Source organism: Mastomys coucha, unplaced genomic scaffold (assembly GCF_008632895.1).
Source record: "Mastomys coucha isolate ucsf_1 unplaced genomic scaffold, UCSF_Mcou_1 pScaffold23, whole genome shotgun sequence".
NCBI classification, from domain to species: Eukaryota; Metazoa; Chordata; class Mammalia; order Rodentia; family Muridae; genus Mastomys; species Mastomys coucha.
Window position 1 is genome coordinate 89,657,362 of NW_022196906.1, and position 20,626 is coordinate 89,677,987.

At 44.2% G+C, this 20,626-nt stretch overlaps 1 protein-coding gene across 2 annotated transcripts in view; it reads left to right on the forward strand.

Annotated features, from left to right (window-relative positions):
• Positions 1-20,626, forward strand: part of Gk5 (glycerol kinase 5) — a 66,469-nt gene that overhangs the window by 17,614 nt on the left and 28,229 nt on the right. For both annotated transcript variants that reach the window (XM_031344433.1, XM_031344434.1), the window contains 7 exons: positions 2,661-2,754; positions 4,490-4,621; positions 10,384-10,459; positions 15,681-15,742; positions 15,924-15,997; positions 16,200-16,260; positions 18,797-18,923. In XM_031344433.1, coding sequence (XP_031200293.1) covers positions 2,661-2,754; positions 4,490-4,621; positions 10,384-10,459; positions 15,681-15,742; positions 15,924-15,997; positions 16,200-16,260; positions 18,797-18,923 — 626 coding nt within the window. The remainder of the gene's footprint in view (positions 1-2,660; positions 2,755-4,489; positions 4,622-10,383; positions 10,460-15,680; positions 15,743-15,923; positions 15,998-16,199; positions 16,261-18,796; positions 18,924-20,626) is intronic.

A 20,626-nucleotide genomic window follows, 5' to 3' on the forward strand; every position in this document is an offset into this window, starting at 1 on the left:
GTGGATATCTTCCGTTGGCCTCCACCTTAGTTTTCAGTCAGGGTTTTTCACTGAACCTGGAGCTGACCATTGGACTAGACTGTCTGGCCAGTAAGACCATGATCTTTGTGGCTTTGTATCTACTGGCCAGCTTCCTGGTGGGGTGGCTTTGTTTGATAAGTGTTCATTAACTAGCCGAGACTGCCCTCACATTTGAGGAAATCCTCTCGCTTCAGCCTCCTGGACTCTCAGATCGAAGGTATGGGCCAGTAGGCTGGGTTTTGCTTTTTCTGACTATGGCGCAGTCCTGTCTACACGGCCATAGAGCCTGATTTTCCTCACGGTATTAATATCAAGAAGTTTAAAACTTTGAACTTTGTGTTTTCTCCTTGAGTTCCCGCAGGCCCCCTCAAAGCCAGGAAGCTCAGTGTTGATGGTTTGCAGTCCCTCATTTTTTTTTTCTTATTCTTCTGAGCTAAGTCTTCTTTTTTTATCTTCATGTTTTCCTTCATGGCTCACTTAGCTTGCTTTCTGCAATGATTATTCATGGCATTTCCTTCCTTTTGCTGCTTTTGAAAAATCACCACTTGTTTGTTTCTTCAGTTGTTGGGTCTCCCGGGGAGATTTTGCCAGCCAACTCCAGATCAGGGTGTGTGCCAATTAGCAGTGTAAATGTGAGTCATAAACCTGGAGGGATCATTCAGTAAGGACTAGACGATCCCTGCTGCTTTAGGAATTGAACAGGAAGCTGATGTCACACCAACCCTGGGGGATTTATATTCTCCATTGTGGTGTGTGTAAGCTACCTGTTCCTAGCAGAGCTTTTTACTGGAGCATTGGACGTTTGTGTTAATGGTTATTACTAATTGCATTTGACACCAAGTATGTTAAGAGCAACAGAGAGTGTCACCAGGATTGAAGGCGGTTTGTTTATGATAATGTCATTCATGTTCCTCTCTCTTCTCTCCATTTAAAGAGCTGAAACTGACCTAGCTCTGTGCTAGGTGAGTATTGGAGTGCATGCCTCTACTTAGGATCGACTTCTTGGTTGTTTTGTACGTCTTTTGAGTTAACCCCATTTTCTTTTTTTTTTTTAAGATTTATTTATTTATTTTATGTATATGAGTACACACTGTAGCTGTACAGATAGTTGTGAGCCTTCATCTGGTTGCTGGGAATTGACTTTTTAGGACCTCTGCTTGCTCCAGTCAACCTTGCTTGCTCCAGTCAACCTTGCTCGCTCCAGTCAGCCCTGCTCGCTCTGACGGACCCCACTCGCTCAGTCCCTCCTCAATCTAGCCCAAAGATTTATTTATTATATTATAAATAAGTACACTGTAGCTGTCTTCAGACGCACCAGAAGAGGGCGTCAGATCTCATTATGAGTGGTTGTGAGCCAATACGTGGTTGCTGGGATTTGAACTCAGAACCTTCCTCCTCCTCTTCCTTTTCTTCCTCCTCTTCTTCCTCCTCCTTCTCTTCCTCTTCATTTCTTAGGTTTGTACTGTTATTGTAGTATTGACCCAGGGTTTCATAGATTTGTCTTTGCTTTTTGTCTTGTTCTTTTGATGAGGAAGGTGTAGCCCAGATGAGCCAGGAACTGATCTTCTTGCCCGTTCAGTGTTCCTACTTGATTTCGCCACCAGGGCTGGGAGGTTGAGTAATTGATTAGTTAATTAGAGATAAGGTCTCACTCTCTCCCAGGTAGACCAGGCTCCTGCTCCACTCCTTGCAAGCATCCTGCTTTAAGCTTCTAAATGCCGAGATGACAGGCATGTGCTACCTGCTGAGCCATTTTCCTGGCCCTGGGTTTTTCTTGATTGGATACATCTTGGTAGTCATATTAGATAGCCAATTCTAAAGTTTCAAAGTGAGGAGGGGTGGAGGGCACTGGAGAGCTGCCGGGCACAGAAGTTTGTATATGATTGTATCTGGCTGACAGTGAAGAAGGGGGAACCATTGGCCTATTTATTTATTTATTCATTTATTTACTTATTGGGTTTTTTTGGAGACAGAGTCTTACTATGTATCCCTAGATGACCTGGAGTTCACTGTGTAGACCAGGCTGGGCTGAAACTCAGGGAAATTCATCTGCCTCTGCCTCTGTAATGCTGGGATTAAAGCATGTGCTACCAGGCTAGGCCCATTGGCTTTTTAAAACACAGAGCATGTCTTAAAGGCCTTGTTAGTAATTTTGTTATTGCACGTTTACATGTTACATTGTTTCAAAGGGGCAGTCATTTTGGATAGAGTCTATTCAAAATCTGATTCTATCCATTACAAAATATTTCTAGGGGTTTGGGGGTTCTTTTGAGGGGTGGTGTCTCACTCTGTGTTCCAGGCTGGCCTGAAACTCATGGCAGTCCTCCTGCATCTGCCTCTCAAGTGCTGAATAAGCCATGGTCCAGCTAATGTTAACATAGTTGTTATGTGCTGTGTTCGATTTATGAGAACCAAAGAGAATACAAGAGAAAGTTCCACGTAATTGATTGTAGTTTGAAGTTATGATGTGTCTGTCTTATTTGTTTTCTCTTTTGGCAGGTCTTTTTTTTTTACCCTCCTCTGCTAGGATTGAGCCTGGACCTCACACACTCTAAGTGGCCTGCCAATGCCTCTAGCCCTCTGTGGCCGGCCTTTGATGTAGTGTCTGATTTGTACTTTCCTATTTCCATCTTTCTTAGGAAAACAGGCCATCACTTTCACAACTTCATTAGTTGGCAAGACCTAAGGGCAGCTGAACTTGTAAAATCCTGGAATAATTCTCTCATAATGAAGGTAATTTTTTTAATCAAATGTTTTTTTTTTTCTATAAGTGTCTCTTAACTTTAGATTTAATTGTAGAATCCCCTACCTTTTGTTTTAGGACACTAAGGCTAAAAGAGTCAATCAGACATATCCCCAAACAGGGAAAGAGTAGCCCCCAAAGCATTTGTGGTAGAAGTAAGTGCTTTACGACTTACTGACCCTCGGGAAGGCTGGGGGGGGGGAGTTTGGGGGTGGACCTGTGCTTCATGTGCTCAAGAGATCTCGAGTTTCTGTCTGCAGGAAGGAAAAGGTAGTAGATGTAGTCGACAGGGATTGAGGCGGCCAAACCGCGCTGTCTTTTCTTAGAAAGTTAGTGGATACTGGCATAGCTAGCTAGCCGACTTCCACTGCTCTTCACTACGCCTGGCACATTCATTGTAGGCCACTGGAAAGGGGAGTGAGAACAGTGGTGATGGCACATTAGCTGTAAGGGAGCCCAGGCTGCCGCGTGTACTGTTACTGAGAGGCAAAGCTCCTCCGATGGGGTGCAGCCGAGGTGTTTGTGGTCAGATGGGGTGCAGCCGAGGTGTTTGTGGTTGCTGCTACCCAGAGTTCTCAGTGTTGCTGATGTTGATTTGTTTTGTGAGACAGGGTTTCTCTGTGTAACCCTGGCTGTCCTGGAGCTCACTCTGTAGATCAGAAGGATGGCCTCAAGCTCAGAGATCTGTCTGCTTCTGCCTCCTGAGTGCTGGGATTAAAGGCATGCGCCAGCACTGATCAGATGTTGACTTCTAATGCCTCCTGGTGATTAAATGCCTTCTCAGCTATTGTAGTGTTCCAAACTGCTGCAGGGGGTATGTCTGAGGAATGACAGATGGATCTTCACACCCACGTGACATGATGTTGGTTCCTGGGATCGGAACTTCAGTCCTCTTGTGTGCGCAAGCACCTTCATCTCTGAGCCATTTCCCACTCGTTTGCTTTCCCACAGGGTCTCCAGGATGGCTCCTGACCTAGAACTGGTTATGGAGCCCAGGGTGACTTTGAACTTGTGGTCCTGCCTGTCTCCCTCATTGCTAAGGTTGACCTGTGTTGAAGATACCTGACTTCATGTCGTATTTAAAAAAAATATTTTCAAAGACTTATTTGTTTTTACTTTGTGTCTATGAGTATCTTGTCTGCATGGATACATGTGTACCACATGTGTGCCCAGTGCCCACAGATGTCAGAAGAAGGTGTTGGATCCCCTGGAGCTGGAGTTACAGAAGGTTATGAGCCACCATGTGGGTGCTGGAACTGAACCCAGGTGCTCTGCAAGAGCAGTAAGAATTCCTAATCACTGAGACGTCTCTCTGACCTCTCTTTTTGTTCTATAAGAAACTAATTAAGGGCTGGGCAGTGGTGGCACACGCCTTTAGTCCCAGCACTTGGGAGGCAGAGACAGGCAGATTTCTGAGTTCGAGGCCAGCCTGGTCTACAGAGTGAGTTCCAGGACAGCCAGGGCTACACAGAGAAACCTTGTCTCAAAAAAAAGCCAAACAAAAAAAAAAGAAAGAAAGAAAAAGAAACTAATTAAGGTGGACATGGTGGCACAGGTCATTAATCCCAGTGTGGGGGGAGGCTGAAACAGGTGGACCTCCATGAGTTCAAGGCCAACCAGGACTACATAATAACACCCTGTCCTGAAAAGGGCTGGAGATGGAGAAAGAAAGCCCGAGTGCTGTTAAATGTATTTTCTTAAAGATCTCTTTTGTCTTTAAAACAGCTGTTGCATGGAGCCACCCGAGTCCTTCATTTCTTCAGTAGAAATAGAATGATGTTAACAGTCAGTCGCTTTAATTTCACCACCCAGCACGTCACCTTAAGATTGACCTGGATTTTACAAAACCTGTCTGAGGTAAGAGAAGATTGTGTGTGTGTGGAGAGGGCATCATGACTGTGGGGAAGGAACATTTAAAGAGTAGGCACAGCCATCCAGCCTTTGGGGGAAGTGCCCAGCACTCCTGGGATAGCAGACAGAGTCTTCCATTGCTTCCTGTGTTTAAAGTCTGTATCATGTCATAACACAAAAGAGATTGACAGGAAGTTTGAAGCTAACCTGGGCTACATCCAGGAGCCCTAACGATGAGATGACATTCTTACAGGGGAAATATGGCACAGCCCTACCTTTACCTGTCAGTCTTTTAGTGAGTGTGCGTGCCAGACAGGTACTCAACTTTTTGGGTGAGTCAGGCATGCTACAGGGGGCTGAACTTGAGTTAGACTCAGGTAAAAGCAAAGGTGATCAGGCTCCATAGAGCCAGTGCTTCTTTTTGATCGCAGGCCAGTTCCAGGGAGTATGGCACAACCTGGCCTGCTTTACGGGGATTACTTCAGTCCCCTGACAAAAGCCAAGCCTCCAAGATTTGGAGCCTGAGCAATCTTAGAGCAGTTCTGCCTCACGCTTCAGCAGCTAATAATCACTTGCTCTGTCATCCTCCCTGGACCCTGCCAGCAGCTAATCAGTTGCTCTGTCATCCTCCCTGGCTCCTGCCTCAGTGTGAGACTCCTGAGAAGCCGTCTAGTTGTCAGGGCAGCTATCTGTCGTGTGATAACAACCCTGATGGGTCAATGAAGAATTGCATACCTGATCCTCCTGCCTCCACCTCCAAGCTACTGGGGTTTATAGTTGTGCACCACTGTGCCCTGGTCATTTTTTCTAACTTACATTAGAAAATGCCCATGATTTAAATCATTTGGTATATGAAATACGTTGTATGCTGTGTGCTCACTTTGGCAGCACACTTACTGACGCTGTGACAGCCTGAGAAGATCAGTGAGCCCCCAGCATAAATTCCACATGTGAATTCGTGAAGCATTCCGGTTTTTCTTTCAAATTGTATGGTGAACAAATAATTGCTAAATAAGGGGCTGGAGAGATGGCTCGGCGGTTCAGAGCACTGACTGTTCTTCTAGAGGTCTTGAGTTCAATTCCCAGCAACAACATGGTGGCTCACCTCCATCTGTAATGGGATGCAATGCCCTCTTCTGGTGTGTCTGAAGGAAACAATAATGTACTCACATATATTAAATAAATAAATTTAAAAAAAAAAAGAATGCATGCTGGACAGTGGTAGCACACGCCTTTAATCCCAGCACTTGGGAGGCAGAGACAGGCGGATTTCTGAGTTCCAGGACAACCAGGGCTACACAGAGAAACCTTGTCTCGAAAAACCAAAAAAAAAAAAAAGAATGCTAAATAAGATATTACTGTAAGCCAGTATGATAGTGCATACCTTTAATCCCAGCATTTGGGAGGCAGAGGCAGTCAGATCTCTGTGAGTTCAAGGCCAGCCTGGTCTACAAAGGGAGTTCTAAGATAGACAAGGCTGTCACACAGAGAAACTAACTAACTAACTAACTAGCTAACTAACTAAATAGGAGAGTGATAGAGAAAGATACTTGGTGCCAATTAATAGCCTCTGTGTACACATGTGCAAGTGACTGACTCCATGTGTACATACGTGTATGCCACACATAGTAAATATAAATAATAGGTGTGGATGCCTATGGGTGTGTAGAGGTCCAGGAGAGGTGCAGTGACTGAGAAAATAGCCACATGGGGGCTACCCATAGTGCACCATGGCATGAGGTGGAGCTGGGGTGGAGGGATCTAGGCTGAGCAGATGGGGGTGGATCAGACAAGCCATGTTTCAGGAAGTCAGTGTGTTTTTGTCTATCCAGAATTCCAACTTTTGTGTTACCAGATTTAAAGAGACTGTGGCACTCTTCCCCCGTTGGCATGCTTTGGGGCTGGTGTGGGTGCTTAGTGGGGTAGCTACTCAGTGGTCTTCAGACTGTGTGGTCTGTGCCACAACCGTTCAGCTGGGAGAGCTTGAACAAGTAAACCGAGCTGGAGTCTACTCAGACTTTATTATAGATTCGAATATTTGAACTTTATAGAGCTTTTGTCATAAAAATGCCTGAGGTTTTTTTTTCAATATCATGATATAAATCCTTCACTAATTTTAAACCAACAACCTTGAGTTTATGGAGACCATCGGGATTGCCATGGTGACTGTCTGAGTTCATGTTCAGCTGCTGAGATAAAATACCCTGACAAATGCAGCTGAAGGGTTTATTGCAGCTATATTTCCAGGTTCCAGTCCACCGAAGCAGAGAAGCCACAGTGGCGGGAGTTTGAGAGAGCTGGCCACATGGCATCCTTAGTGAGGCACAGAGAACAGGGGATACATGATGCTTGCCGGTACTTAGCCCGCTTTCTCTCTAGCTTTCATTGATTGATTAATTAATAAATTAATTAATTAATTTAAGACAAGGTTTCTCTATGTAACCCTGGCTGTCTTGGAATTCTTTATAAAGACCAGGCTGTCCTAGAAATCACAGAGATTGCCGGGCGGTGGTGCACATGCCTTTAGTCCCAGCACTTGGGAGGCAGAGGCAGGCGGATTTCTGAGTTCGAGGCCAGCCTGGTCTACAGAGTGAGTTCCAGGACAGCCAAGACACAGAGAAACCCTGTCTCAAAAAGACAAAAAAAGAAAAAAGAAAAAAAAGAAAAAGAAAAAAAAAGAAATCACAGAGATCTACCTGCTTCCACCTCAAGTGCTGGAATTAAAGGTGTGCGCCACCATGGCTGGTATTTTCCCTGTGTTTGTAGATGGACCCAAAGCCAGGGAATGGCAGAGCCCTCCCTGAGGTTCGATCTTCCCATATCAATCAGCATAAGCGAGACATTTCCCCCACAGATGATTCTAGATTGTGTCAAGTGGACTATTAAAACTATCACACCAACTATTAACTGTTAGAATATTTGGGTAAAGTTTTCAAATAATAACAACTGTACCTTAGATAAACCTCATTGTCTGTGATACTGCCATTTTTCGAAGCTTCAGTTAAATTTTAAGCCATTAAAAAAGTAGAGGAACCTGAGAGCTGGCTCAATGATCGAATGGACTTCCTGCTCTTGCAGAGGACCTGGGTTCAGTTCCCATCACCCACACCACATACCACGGGTCCACAACAACACCACACACCACGGCTCCACAACAGCACCGCACACCACAGCTCTACAACAGCACTGCACACCACAACCATCTGTAATTTCTGATCCTGGTAATCCAACACTCTCTCCTGGCCTCCACATAGATACCAGGCACATAAGTGGTGCACATACACACATTCAAGCAAGTAAGCATTCGTCTACGTAAAATAAAAATAGATCTTTAAAAATAGAGTAGAGCTGGAGATGGAACTCAGATTGTTAAATGTCTGCTTAGCTTGACCAAGCGCTAGGTTCAATCATCAGCCGCACACAAAAGGGAGTCCAGGAAAGGAATGTACTCTTGTACTGGAGCACCACAAAAACAAAACAAATGGTAACTACCATTTCGATCAAAGAATTAATACTCAGGTTTGGGCCCCCCACCTACCGACAATTGGGCAACCATGCAGAGTTCACATCTAGAGGCTCTGTAAAGCTCTCCGCATTACCTGGAAGTTACACATCCCCTGTGTGCTGCAATCATCGGGAAAGGGGAAGAAGGTGAATGCCCTTAGAAAAAGCTGTCTTAGCGAAGTGATGTTGCAAACACAAGCTAACAGGATTAGTCTTCCCGTTGCTTTCCTGAGGACCTATTAGTACCCGAGCTCCATGCAGCCTAAGTCCTTTTGAATTGATGCATGGAAACCTTTTGTATTGGGAACTTTTCTACTGCCCACACAGCTGTGTGTGTGTGTGTGTGTGTGTGTGTGTGTGTGTATGTGTCTCTGTGTGTGTGTCTGTGCGTGCCTGTCTGTGTATGAGTGTGTGTCTGTGTGTGTCTGTGTGTCTGTGTGTGTCTGTGTGTATATCTATGTGTCTGGGGGTGGGGGGAGGTGCCTGTAGAGACCAGAAAAGCACGTTTGATCCCACAGGAGTTACCAGTGGTTGTAGAGTGAGTACCTCAGAAGTGCCTGATGTGGCTGTCTCAGGAGTTCTTTTAACCACAGAATCATTTCTCTCCCTTTTCCCCCACTGCAGTTTTTAAGGTTAAAAACTATTTGTGCCGGGCAGTGGTGGCGCACGCCTTTAATCCCAGCACTTGGGAGGCAGAGGCAGGCAGATTTCTGAGTTTGAGGCCAGCTTGGTCTACATAGTGAGTTCCAGGACAGCCAGGGCTATACAGAGAAACCCTGTCTTGAAAAACCAAACCAAAAAAAAAAACAAAAACAAACCTGTTTTGTAAGAATTTCAGACGTGAGTACTACATTTAAATTATTTCTATACCTCCCTCTCGACCCTCTGATGCCTCTCTTGTCTTTTTCATTCCCTTTCAAATTCATGACTTGTTCTTTAATCATTATTAATAAATGCATATGTATATATGTGTATATAAAGACAACATACTAAATCCACATATATATGTACATATATATATACATACACATCTATACATACATGGATATGTGTGTCTACACATATATTTATATTTATATTTATATTTAAGGCTCACCACTTGGGATTGGATAACCTATTAGGGACTCATCCCCAGAGAATACAGATTATTCTTCTCTCAACAGCCAGCACCTATAGCTCTTCACCAGGCACGCGGCACTGTGAGATTCCCCGATCCATGCTGGTGTAGGATGGTGCAGATGCAATGATGCTGATCTTCTTCTGGTCACCATGCTGTGATTTCCTGAGTGCAGTTACCCTGTCCTAGATAGAAGACACTATTGTGCAATAGATGTCTTAGTCCTCCGGCTCCTTAAGGCTTCCCAACCCTCTTCCACAACATAGGCAGGGGTTGTGTTGTAAGTGTGTCAGATGGGGATGCACATCCACAGTCAGGGTCGTGTTGTAAGTGTGTCAGATGGGGTTGCACATCCACAGTCAGGGTTGTGTTGTAAGTGTGTCAGATGGGGTTGCACATCCACAGTCAGGGTTGTGTTGTAAGTGTGTCAGATGGGGTTGCACATCCACAGTCAGGGTTGTGTTGTAAGTGTGTCAGATGGGGTTGCACATCCACAGTCAGGGTTGTGTTGTAAGTGTGTCAGATGGGGTTGCACATCCACAGTCAGGGTTGTGTTGTAAGTGTGTCAGATGGGGTTGTACACCCCTCGGCCTATTCTCTGCATATTTTGAGTAGGTGAGGGGGCATAACATTTTTAAAAAAATATGCAGTCTTTGTATTTAGCTCTTAAGCCGTAGCATGATATTACTTCCTTAAGCTAAGGAATATGGTATATTTGCATATTTAAACTAAAACATATACATGCTCTGCTTTTTTTTTCTTTTTTTCTCTCTCTTTTTTTTTTTTTGAGATAGGGTTTCTCTGTGTAGCCCTGGCTGTCCTGGACCTCACTCTATAGACCAGGCTGGCCTCGAACTCAGAAATCCACCTGCCTCTGCCTCCTAAGTGCTGGGATTAAAGGTGTGCACCGCCACCACCTGGCCATGCTTTGCTTTTTTAAACTAAAATTTTCAGTGAAGCCTAGAGCGGATAGGACGTCCTCCTCCCTAAGTCCCATTCACTAATAATTAAGATCTTTTGGAATGTATTCTACAAGTCATCTTTCTAGGTATATTTCTCAGTATTGAGATTACAGTGTATCTGTATTTGTGTGTGTGCCTAATATCGTAGTCAGTTGTAATTGACTAAACATTCTTCTCTTTTCAAGGTGAAAAAGGCAGTTGAAGAAGACAATTGTTGCTTTGGGACAATTGATACCTGGCTGTTACATAAGCTCACAAAAGGTAAAGTCGACCTCACGGACTTGTTCCAATTAATCCACGTAAGACCAAGTAAGAGGGCCCAGAGTTGCATAAGAGAGAGTCGTGGTTACTTCCACCACGTTTTTTCTTTCCCTATCCCACACTCTGCTGTTTGCCACACCGGTAACTACATGTTGCAATAAAGCTAGATGTATTTTCATTTTGGGGAGAAGAGGAAGTTGGTTTTAAAATGCTGATGAAATTTCCAGGCCTAAGACTCGGGGGACAGTCTTACTTTCAAAGGGTGCTAAAGTCGACTTCCAGGTAACACGGGGGTAGAAACAGCGCCCTCATGTGTGACAGTGAAAGAGTCAGAATAAGAAGAAACAGACTTTATTCCAAAGAGAGGAAGAGCCTCAGAAACCTAAAAGAAACAAGAGGAAACTCAGAAGGGGGTCGAGATGAGTATGGGGTGTGCAGAGGCTGAACACAGCTTGGGGCCCCACAGCTCCCTGTGGGGTAGGGGAGCAGCAGCCATTTCCTCAACCACTGTGTACCCCCTTCACTGAGTCTTACTGGGGACTGGGCCTTCAACAACTGGCTGCTTAAGAAAGTCCCCAGATACAGCTGAAAGAGCTAGGCAAAGTAACACAGGAACACAAGCACCATGCTAACGCAGTGTGACTCCTTCCGAAGACCAAAATGTCTCAATGACCAACCCGACACTTGAGGATAGGCACACGGGTAAAGTGCGGGATGAAGATCTCAGGTTGATTGGTAAAAACGTCATAGGTGACGCAAAGGGGAGTACAAGAAAGCAGATTAGTTAAATTCAAGGCCTGAAGGGAAGGGCCAGTGTTGTGAAAGAAACGTCAGCCATCTGATGACCGTGCGAGGCAGAGTTCAGCAAAACAAGTATTCTGAACAACAACAAGTAGAAACATTGGAAATGGAAAATGCAGTGAATCAAATGGAGAATGCGGTGAAGAATTCCACCAATACGCTTGACCAACTTAAAGGAGAAATGGAAGGGATGGAGGGCCGCGCCCGTGAAGTACTACATCCAGACACCAAGAAGGGAGAAAATGAACAGACATGACCACGGTGTCTGAAAGATGCTAACTAACATCTATGAGTTATCATGCCATGTTATAACAGCATATAAGCATCCAAATGGTGGAAGAGACAAACAAACACCAAAGAGCATGATTGGTCAGTGACATTATAGCAGAGAGTTTCCCAAGACAAGAAGAAATGGCTATGCAATAGAAGGAGCATTTAGAATCTCAAGTAGATATTGCCACAGAGGAACCTATCATGATAGTCAAAATGCCAAAGCACAAAGCAGAGGATACTGAAAGCTGTAAGGAGAATATGCCAACTCATGTACGAAAGCAGAAACATCGGAATGACATTAGATCCCCTGTCAACAACCAGTGCAGAACCAGACTTCCAAGTCCTGGAAGTAATGACTGCCGACCGAGAGCGAGCTGCCCAGCAAAGATGGCTTTTACAGTTGACAAGAGAAACAAGGGCGTTTGGTGCCAGATGCAGGCAGTACCGCACTCTCAAGCCAGCGATGCAGAAGATGCATCAAGCTGGGTGGTGGTGGCGCACACCTTTAATCCCAGCACTTGGGAGGCAGAGGCAGGAGGATTTCTGAGTTCGAGGCCAGCCTGGTCTACAGAGTGAGTTCCAGGACAGCCAGGGCTATACAGAGAAACCCTGTCTCGAAAAACCAGAAGAAAAAAAAAAGAATCGGGAAAGAATAAATGTGAGCAGAATTGATCAACAGAGGAGAACTAGGAGAGGATCTATCACAGAACAGTAAACCAGCAAGGCCTTATTACTAAAAGGGCAGAAAGAGAGTGTAGCCAACGAGAAAGATGACCAGGGAAATTGTAGTCAGCACCCATGGCGGTCAAAGGGCAAGCTGCTGGAGTAATTCCCTCTCCTTCCACCTGGTGGGACTGGGGCTTGGGACACAGGTTGTGAGGTGTGGTGGTAGGCACCTTTACAAGCCATCTCAGCCCACAGTGACATTCTTCACAGGATTAGAAGACAACCAACAATCCTAGCTGGATTTAGTACTGCATTCCTGAAGTCCCTGCACTTCTGAAGCAGAGGCAGGTGGATCTTTGTGAGTTCAAGACCAGCTGGGTCTACATAGCAAGTTCTGGCCCAGCTAGAGCTACACAGTGAGAAGCTGTCGCAAAAGTAAAAAGAATGCCTTTAATTGGATGGTAGGGACAGGCAAGTCTATGTAGCAAGCTCTAGGGCAGCCAGGACTACATAGAGAAACCTTGTCTCCAAAAACCAAATAAGATTGTTTGGGTCTGGAGAGATGACTGGGTGGTTAAGAATTTTTGTTCTTGCTTTTTCCAGAGCACCTGTGTTTGGGTCTCAGCATCTATATCAGGTGGCTCCACACAGTCTGGAAATCCAGCTCCAGGAATCCCACACCCTCTCCTGGCCTTCATGGGCACCTGCATACATGGACACAGACACATACAGATTTTTTTTTTTTTTTCTGAGACAGGATTTCTCTGTGTATTCCTGGATGTCCTGGAACTCACTCTGTACACACCAGGCTGGCCTCAGACTCAGAAATCCACCTGTCTCTGTCTCCCAAGCGCTGGGATTAAAGGCGTACGCCACCACTGCTCAGCAAGAAATCTTTTTTTTAAAAAAAATGGATCTTAGCATAAGATGAAACTAAAACTTCTAGAAAATAACATAGGCAAAGTACATCAGATTATGTTATTGGCAAGGACTTTCTGGAAAGTCTGTTAGCACAGGAATCATCTCAATAATTGGTGGACGGGATTGCTTGAAATTAGAAACTTCTGCACAGCAATGGAAACAGTTGCTTAAGTAAAAAAACAACCTACAGAGCAGGGAAGATAATCTAATACAGCTGCCCCCATGTCACCCTAAAAACGGCTAATAATTACTTTTTAAAGTGTTCAGTATTTGTATTTCCTGAGGTAAATACAAATTGAAGCTACTTTGAATTCCATCCCACCCAGATCAGAATGGCTGTCATCAAGAAGATAAAGGAGGCTCACAGCCATCCATCGAACTGAGTACAGGGTCCCCAGTGAAGGAGTTAGAGAAAGGACCTATGGAGCTGAGGGGTTTGCAGCCCCTTAGGACGAACAACAATACAAACTAACTAGTACCCTCAGAGCTCCCAGGGTCTCAACCACCAACCAAAAACTGCACATGGTGGGTCTGATTGTTCTGGCAGCATGTGTATAGTAGAGGATTGCAAATTCGATCATCAATAGGAGGAGAGGACCTCGGCCCTGTAAAAGTTCTAGGTCCCAGTGTAGGGGAATGCCAGGGCCAGAAAGTGGGAGAGGGCAGGGTGGCAGGTATGGGGAAGGGGGAGGAAACGGATTTGTTCTTGTTGTTTTTGTTTGTTTCTTTGTTTGTTTTTTGGAGGGGAAACTGGGAAAGGAGAAATTTACATGTAAATAAAGAAAATATCTTAAAAAAAAAAAGATAAAGGAAGCCAGGTATGGTGGCTCTGGGTTTAATGCCTGCATTTGGGAGGCAGAGGCAGGTGAATCTTTGTGAGTTCCAGGCTAGCCTTGTCTACATAGCAAGTTCCAGGACATCCAGGGCAACAGAGAGAGTCCTGATCTCAAAGTACAACAAAAAACAGAAACAAAGAGAAGACAAATGGCAGCAGATGCTATGGATGGTATAGAAACAGGAGCCCAGTTCACTGCTGTTGCTGGGAGCATAAGCTTGTGCAGCCATGATGGAAATCAGGCTGGAGGCTTCTCAACAACTAAAAAGAGAATTCCTATGTGACCTGGCTCTCCCACTCCAGGATGTAACTGGAGGACTCTAAGCATGCCACAGAGATACCCACACATCCGTGTTTATTGCTGTACTAGTTATATATCCAAGAAAAGAAACCAGCCCAGAAGGTCACCAGTGCATGGGTCAATAACAAGAAAAGGTGGCACATTCACAAAATGCAGTTCTATTCAGCTCTAAAAACAATGGATGGAGTCATAGTATTTGCAAGAAAGTAAATGAAACTGGAAATCACATGAAATGAGACAGCCCAGACTTTGAAGAAAAAATACCACATTATCTCTTATTTGCAAGACCTATATTCAGGTCTGTCTGTCTGTCTGTCTGTCTTTCTGTCTGTGTCTGTGTTGCTGAGTCTGGGGCATTAAGCCTCTGATCACGAGAGAGAAGGAAGAGATTTTAAGGGATGGGGATAGGGTGATAGAATACACGTACCTTCAAGTCAAAAGGGCAGTTTGTCTGGAGGAAGGAGGGAAAGTTAGACTGGAGATGAGGAAGAGGGTGAGAGACAAACCAGACAAAGTGTAGTAACATATGAAAATGCCATAATGAAAAACATTGCTGTGCTAACTTAAAGGGGGGGGCAGGCGGAGAGGTGGATCAGCCAAAGACCCTCATGTTAGTTCACAACCATGTCTAACTCCAGTTCCAGGGAATCCAATGCCCTCTTCTGACTCCCAAGGCACACCAGGCACACATGTGGCATACATACAGACCAAACACTAATACACATAAAATGAAGTGAATAAATGTAACTTTAAGATTTGAAAGAATAAAGTAGTGATAACACTGTGCTTGGATATACTTCAGGGTGTGTCTGTATGTGTGTGAGGGGGTGTATCACCTAGCATCCCGACACCTCTCCCTGTAAAATTCAGGATCTAAGGTTTTATCTGTAAAATTGCCTTTGTAACGTTCGGGGACTAGTCAGATGGCTTACCCTATCACAGTGTCTTCTACCAAGTATGATGCCTGAGTTTAGTCACTAGAACCCACGTGGTGGTGAGGGCCGACTATTGAAAGTTGTCCTCTGGCCTCCACATGCAGGCAGTGGTGTGTCAGGGGGCGGCGGGGGTGAAAAGGCTCAGCAGGTAGGGCCTGAGGACCAGAGCTGATCCCTGGGACTCATAAGGTGGAAAGAGAACATAGACCCTTGAAGTTGTCCTCTAATCTACACGTCTGTGCTGTGATAATACACATGCACACAAACACATACATAATTGTGACTTTGAAAAATGTAAGTAAAATTCCAATCCAAATAAAACACTCTGGAGGTTTATAAAGATTACATGGGTATTTTCCTGGAAACTTGAATGTTGCAAACATCCATTTTAGGATTAATTTGAAGATAGACAAAAGTCTAGATTATAAACCAGGGCTAGGCAATTTACATTTCCTGATAATAAATGTGTTATTTCTAATATAAATTTAGGTTCTTCCTATGCCACGGATTATTCAAATGCCAGTACAACTGGATTTTTTGATCCATACGCGGTAAAGACTTTTCTCTTTTTTGAATCACGCTTTTCTGTAACGCAGGCTAGGCTCTTCTTTAACCGATCGTAGTTGCCAACCCTTGTGTGTGTCTGTTGCAAACAACGTGAGGCTTTGAAATGTGTGTAGAGGTCTGAGGTAGGTGTGCCTGCCTATCCTGACGCCATGTTCTCGTGCACAGATGTGCTGGAGCAGGCTCGTAACCACCATGGTCTCCATCCCACTGTCTATCCTGCCTCCCGTGAAGGACACAAGGTAAATGATCATCGGAAACACCCACATGGCTGCCTTTGAATTCTTTTCGCTTCGCTGGGAAAGGGATTTTTTTTTTTTTTTTTTTTAACATGCTTCTGCATCTGTTCTATAACTTTCTGGGCTATGTGAAAAGCAGTTTGCTGGATTTTAGGAAGAGTATGTCGGGAGCTACAATTAACTCTTTCATCCATCTTATTTGAAGCTATAATTTTGGAACAGTGGATGAGGAGATATTTGGCATGCCTATACCAGTTGTTGCCTTGGTAAGTAGGAGACACTGGGGGAGGGGTGTAAGAACTACATAAATGTGTTTGGAGAGTTGGGACTAGTTTAAAAGAAACAGAAGGTCTTTAGTAGAATAAGGCCTGAACCAGGTGTGGTGGATCGCAGCTTTACTCCCAGTAGTCACTCAGGGGCACAGGCAGGCAGGTTTTGTGAGTTTGGGCCAGCCTGGTTCGCACAGCAGGTTCCAGGGCATCCAGAGCTACGCAGTAAGATCCTGCTGTTGTTCTTTTTTTTTTTTTTTTTTTTTTTTTTTTTTGGTTTCTCGAGACAGGGTTTCTCTGCCCTGGCGGCTGTCCTGGAACTCACTCTGTAGACCAGGCTGGCCCTGAACTCAGAAATCCGCCTGCCTCTGCCTCCCAAGAGCTGGGATTAAAGGCGTGCGCCACCACTGCCCGGTGACCGTACTGTTCTTAGTGTTAGTGTTAGGGCATTTGTCACCAGGTACGAGGCCCTGGGTTCAATATCAGCACTGAAGAAGAAACACACATTCTGTCTAGTATCTCTTTTATTTTTCTTTTAAGTTAAAAGGGTTGTGTATATAATGAGAAGCATTTCCTATATAAGGAAACTGTTACATTTTTTACAGATGCTGTTCCGAGTAATAGACCGCATCTGTAGATGCTTGATTTTAAAAACATCAAGGGGCCGCTGCTGCTTATATTTCATTAGAAATAGTTTATATTTCACTAGAAAAATCAGTAAATGGGCAGTTGATACTGGAGGATAGAGTTGTAGCTGGATGGTAAAAAACCCTTAGCTTACTGGGGTGAACACAGAATAATTTCTGGGGTCCGTTTCCTTTTAGATATATGTTTGCTTTATGTGTTTGTATACTTTGCCTGCATGTATATCCGTCACCACATGTGAGCAGTGCCCACAGAACCCAGAAGAGAACATTCGATCCCCCGGCACTAGAGTTACAGATGGTTGTGAGCTGCTGTGTGGGTGCTGGGAGTCAAATCTGTGTCCTTGGCAGGAGCAGCAAATGCTTCTAACTCAGAGTCACTCCAAAACTCCTGGGTTTTGTTTTTAAGGTTTCTTTTACTGTTGGATTCTAGCTCTTTGGCCAGAGGAGAGAGTACAAAAGTGGAAAACCTGGGGTGCCTTTTTTTCTTACAGCAACGTAAACACCTGTCCCCAGATGGACTTTCCACATTAGCCAGGGAGTCAGAATTGGAGGGGAAGAAGAAAATGTATTTGCTTATAAATAACAGGGTCTTATTATATAGCTTAGGCTGGCCTTGAATCTGTGTGTAGGCCAGGCTGGCCCCAACCTCAAAGCAGTCCTGCCTTTGTCTCCAAAGTGCTGGGATTGAGTGCATGTGATTCCATGCCCAGGTGGTATCATTGTCATCATCGTCGTCGTCATCATCAAAGGCAGGATCCTGTTGTTAGGCTAGGCCTGCCTCTGACTTAAGATCCTCCTGTCAGAGTCTCTGATGTTGAGGTTGTGTGTTCAGCTATGCCTGGCCTCAAAAGGGTTTATTACATGAATTTTATCTTTTATTTTACTTTTAAAATATTTATCACTGTGTGTTTGCATGTGTGTGTGTGTGTGTGTGTGTGTGTGTTTGCATGTGTGTGTGTTTGTGTGTGTGTGTTTGCGTGTGTGTGTGTGTGTGTGTGTGTGTGTGTGTGTGTGTGTGTGTGTGTGTGTGTGTGTACACCATGTGGAGGTCAGAGGACAACTTCAGGGAGTTGCTTCTCTCTTTCTACCATCTAGAGGTCCTAAAGATCAGACTCAGGGTGTTGTGTCCAGCAGCAAATGTGTTTATCTGCTGAGACATCTTGCCAGCCCTAGCTTCATTTTATTTCTTTGTTTAATATAATGCCAGTGACCATGAGCATGTATAGATAAGGCAAATGCTACAGTGTGTGTGCTTAATGGTCCTAACTACTCAGGAGGCTGAGGCAAGAGAGGAGGTCTAGGCTAGCCTGGTAAGCATGGCAACCCATCTTTAAAAAGAATAGAAGTGGAGTTAGGGGTGTAACTCAGTGTAGAATGCTCACCAGCACCCGCGACGCTTTAGGGTCGATTTCCAGCATTGTAGAACGTTAAGTAAGTATGGTTATGTGTGTTTATATGTAGCCATAGTAACAAACTTATAATCTAAAGCAATAACATGTTTAAGACTTCTAATTTTATTTATTGTACCTCTGTCAGTAAAAGAAATTTGTGAGTTCAGTTGATCTGACAGAGGGATGAAACCTCTAAGGTGAGAGAGCACGCTGTGTCAGTGCTGTTGTACTGGAATTTCTAAAATTGCTCACGTTTATAAAAGTCATGAGTTAGGTTGGAGCCTGAAGCCTTTGAACAAGTCACTTGCCTGTGGTGCGGGTCCAGAGAGACCCTTGGACTATGCAATTGTTGTCTTTGGGGTTCATTTTTAACTTAAAGAAATGTAAAAAAAAGCAGGTGGACTGTATAATCAGGAGAGTGGTGTAAATGGGGACTGGCCTATAAGGAAGCGGACACTGGTACAGTGAGTTTCTGACAGTCGGACTCCTCGGCAGGTTGGCGACCAGCAGTCGGCCATGTTTGGAGAGTGCTGCTTTGAGGCAGGAGATGTGAAGTTAACCATGGGAACTGGAACGTTTCTGGATATCAATACTGGAAAAATCCCTCAGCATGTTAATGGAGGTAAATTATCTTGTTGGTTAGATAAAATTACGTTCATATTTGTTTGTGGTACATATCAATACCAAGTCCCCATTTCATGTTAAGGATATTCTTTTATATATTTTACTATTAGAGATAATTAATCCCCATTGCCTTTAAATGAATTAATTAAAAGAGTTAAATTAGGAACATTAAAAATAAAGATATTGCCAGGTGGTGGTGGTGCAAACCTTTAATCCTAGCACTCAGGAGAGGGCAGAGGCAGGCACAGCCCCTTGACCTGGAGGCCAGCCTATTGTACAGAGCAAGTTCCAGGGATATAAACCCTGGAACCCCCAAACCCAAAGATATTAATACAGCAAATTAACAGATGGACTTGGCTATTCTGGCCAGCTTTCCAAATATTTACTTGTATTACATATTATATTTGTTTAATATTTACTGTTAGATTCTAAATCTCTCTTTTTCCCTCATATATATTTATTTATTTTGGTGTGCTGCTGCTGGGAATCGAACCCAGGGCCTTAACATGCTAGGCAAGTATTACACGCCTTGAACTAAAACCCTAATTTATTTTTTCTGTGCATTAGAAACTTTGGGGGAGTAGTAATTGCCAACCAATGATCGATACATATTTAAGGCCTTTTTAGTTTTTTGAGAGTGAGTCTCATGTCGCGCCAGCTGGCCTTGAACTTGCTATGTAGACAAAGATGGCCTGGAGCTGCTGGTTCCCCAGTAGGGTCATAGGCTTTGCTGCCATGCCTGGCTTCTATTGTGCTGGCAATGGAACACAGGGTTCAGGTGTGCTGGGCAGGCACTCTTCCCACTGAGCTGTGTCTCTATAGCCCTGGCTATCCTAGAACTTGCTCCATAGACCAGGCTAGCCCTGAACTTACAGAGATCCACCTGCATCTGCCTCCTGAGTGCTGGGATCAGAGGCGTGCACCACCACTGCCCAGCATCCTCGGTATTGTCAAAGATGCATTTAAAATCCATTTTCCTGCCTTTGCTCTGCAGCCTGGTCCCTTCCTCCTGGCTGGAGGCGTCTGACATAGACAAAGGGATTCCACCATCCTGACTTAGGGCTCTGCTTGGAGACCACAAATAAACACAACAGTGTGGGTGGTGCTCTGGCTACCTGATCTCTAGTAGCCTTTACTTTGCCATTAAAATACTTATTGCCATGTCTCTAGAAACATAGATGTACCTGTTGCTATTAAAAACTAATAGCTCAGTGGCAGAGTATCTAGATAGCATGCACCAGGTCCTTGGTTCAGTTCCTAGTTTCCCAATTCAACACCAGCCATCCAACAGCAAAACAAACAAGAACAATAATGCCCTTCTTATGTGTTACCATAAATGTGAAATCTTAGATTGTCTTTGAAAATGTTAAGTTGAGAACTCTGTTAACATTTTTTTTTTTTTTTTAAGACAGGGTTTCTCTGTGTAGCCCTGGCTGTCCTGGAACTCACTCTGTAGACCAGGCTGGCCTCAAACTCAGAAATCCACCTGCCTCTGCCTCCCAAGTGATGAGATTAAAGATGTGTGCACCACTGCCTGGCTTCCTTTAACATTTTATAGATTGACACATTGCATTACTACAAGAAACATTTGGTTTTCCGCTCAGAGCAAAAGTTCTTTAAAATGCATACATCTTTCTTTTCTTTTATTAATTATTTTAATTATTTATATTTCAAATGTTATCCCCCTTCACAGTCTTTTTT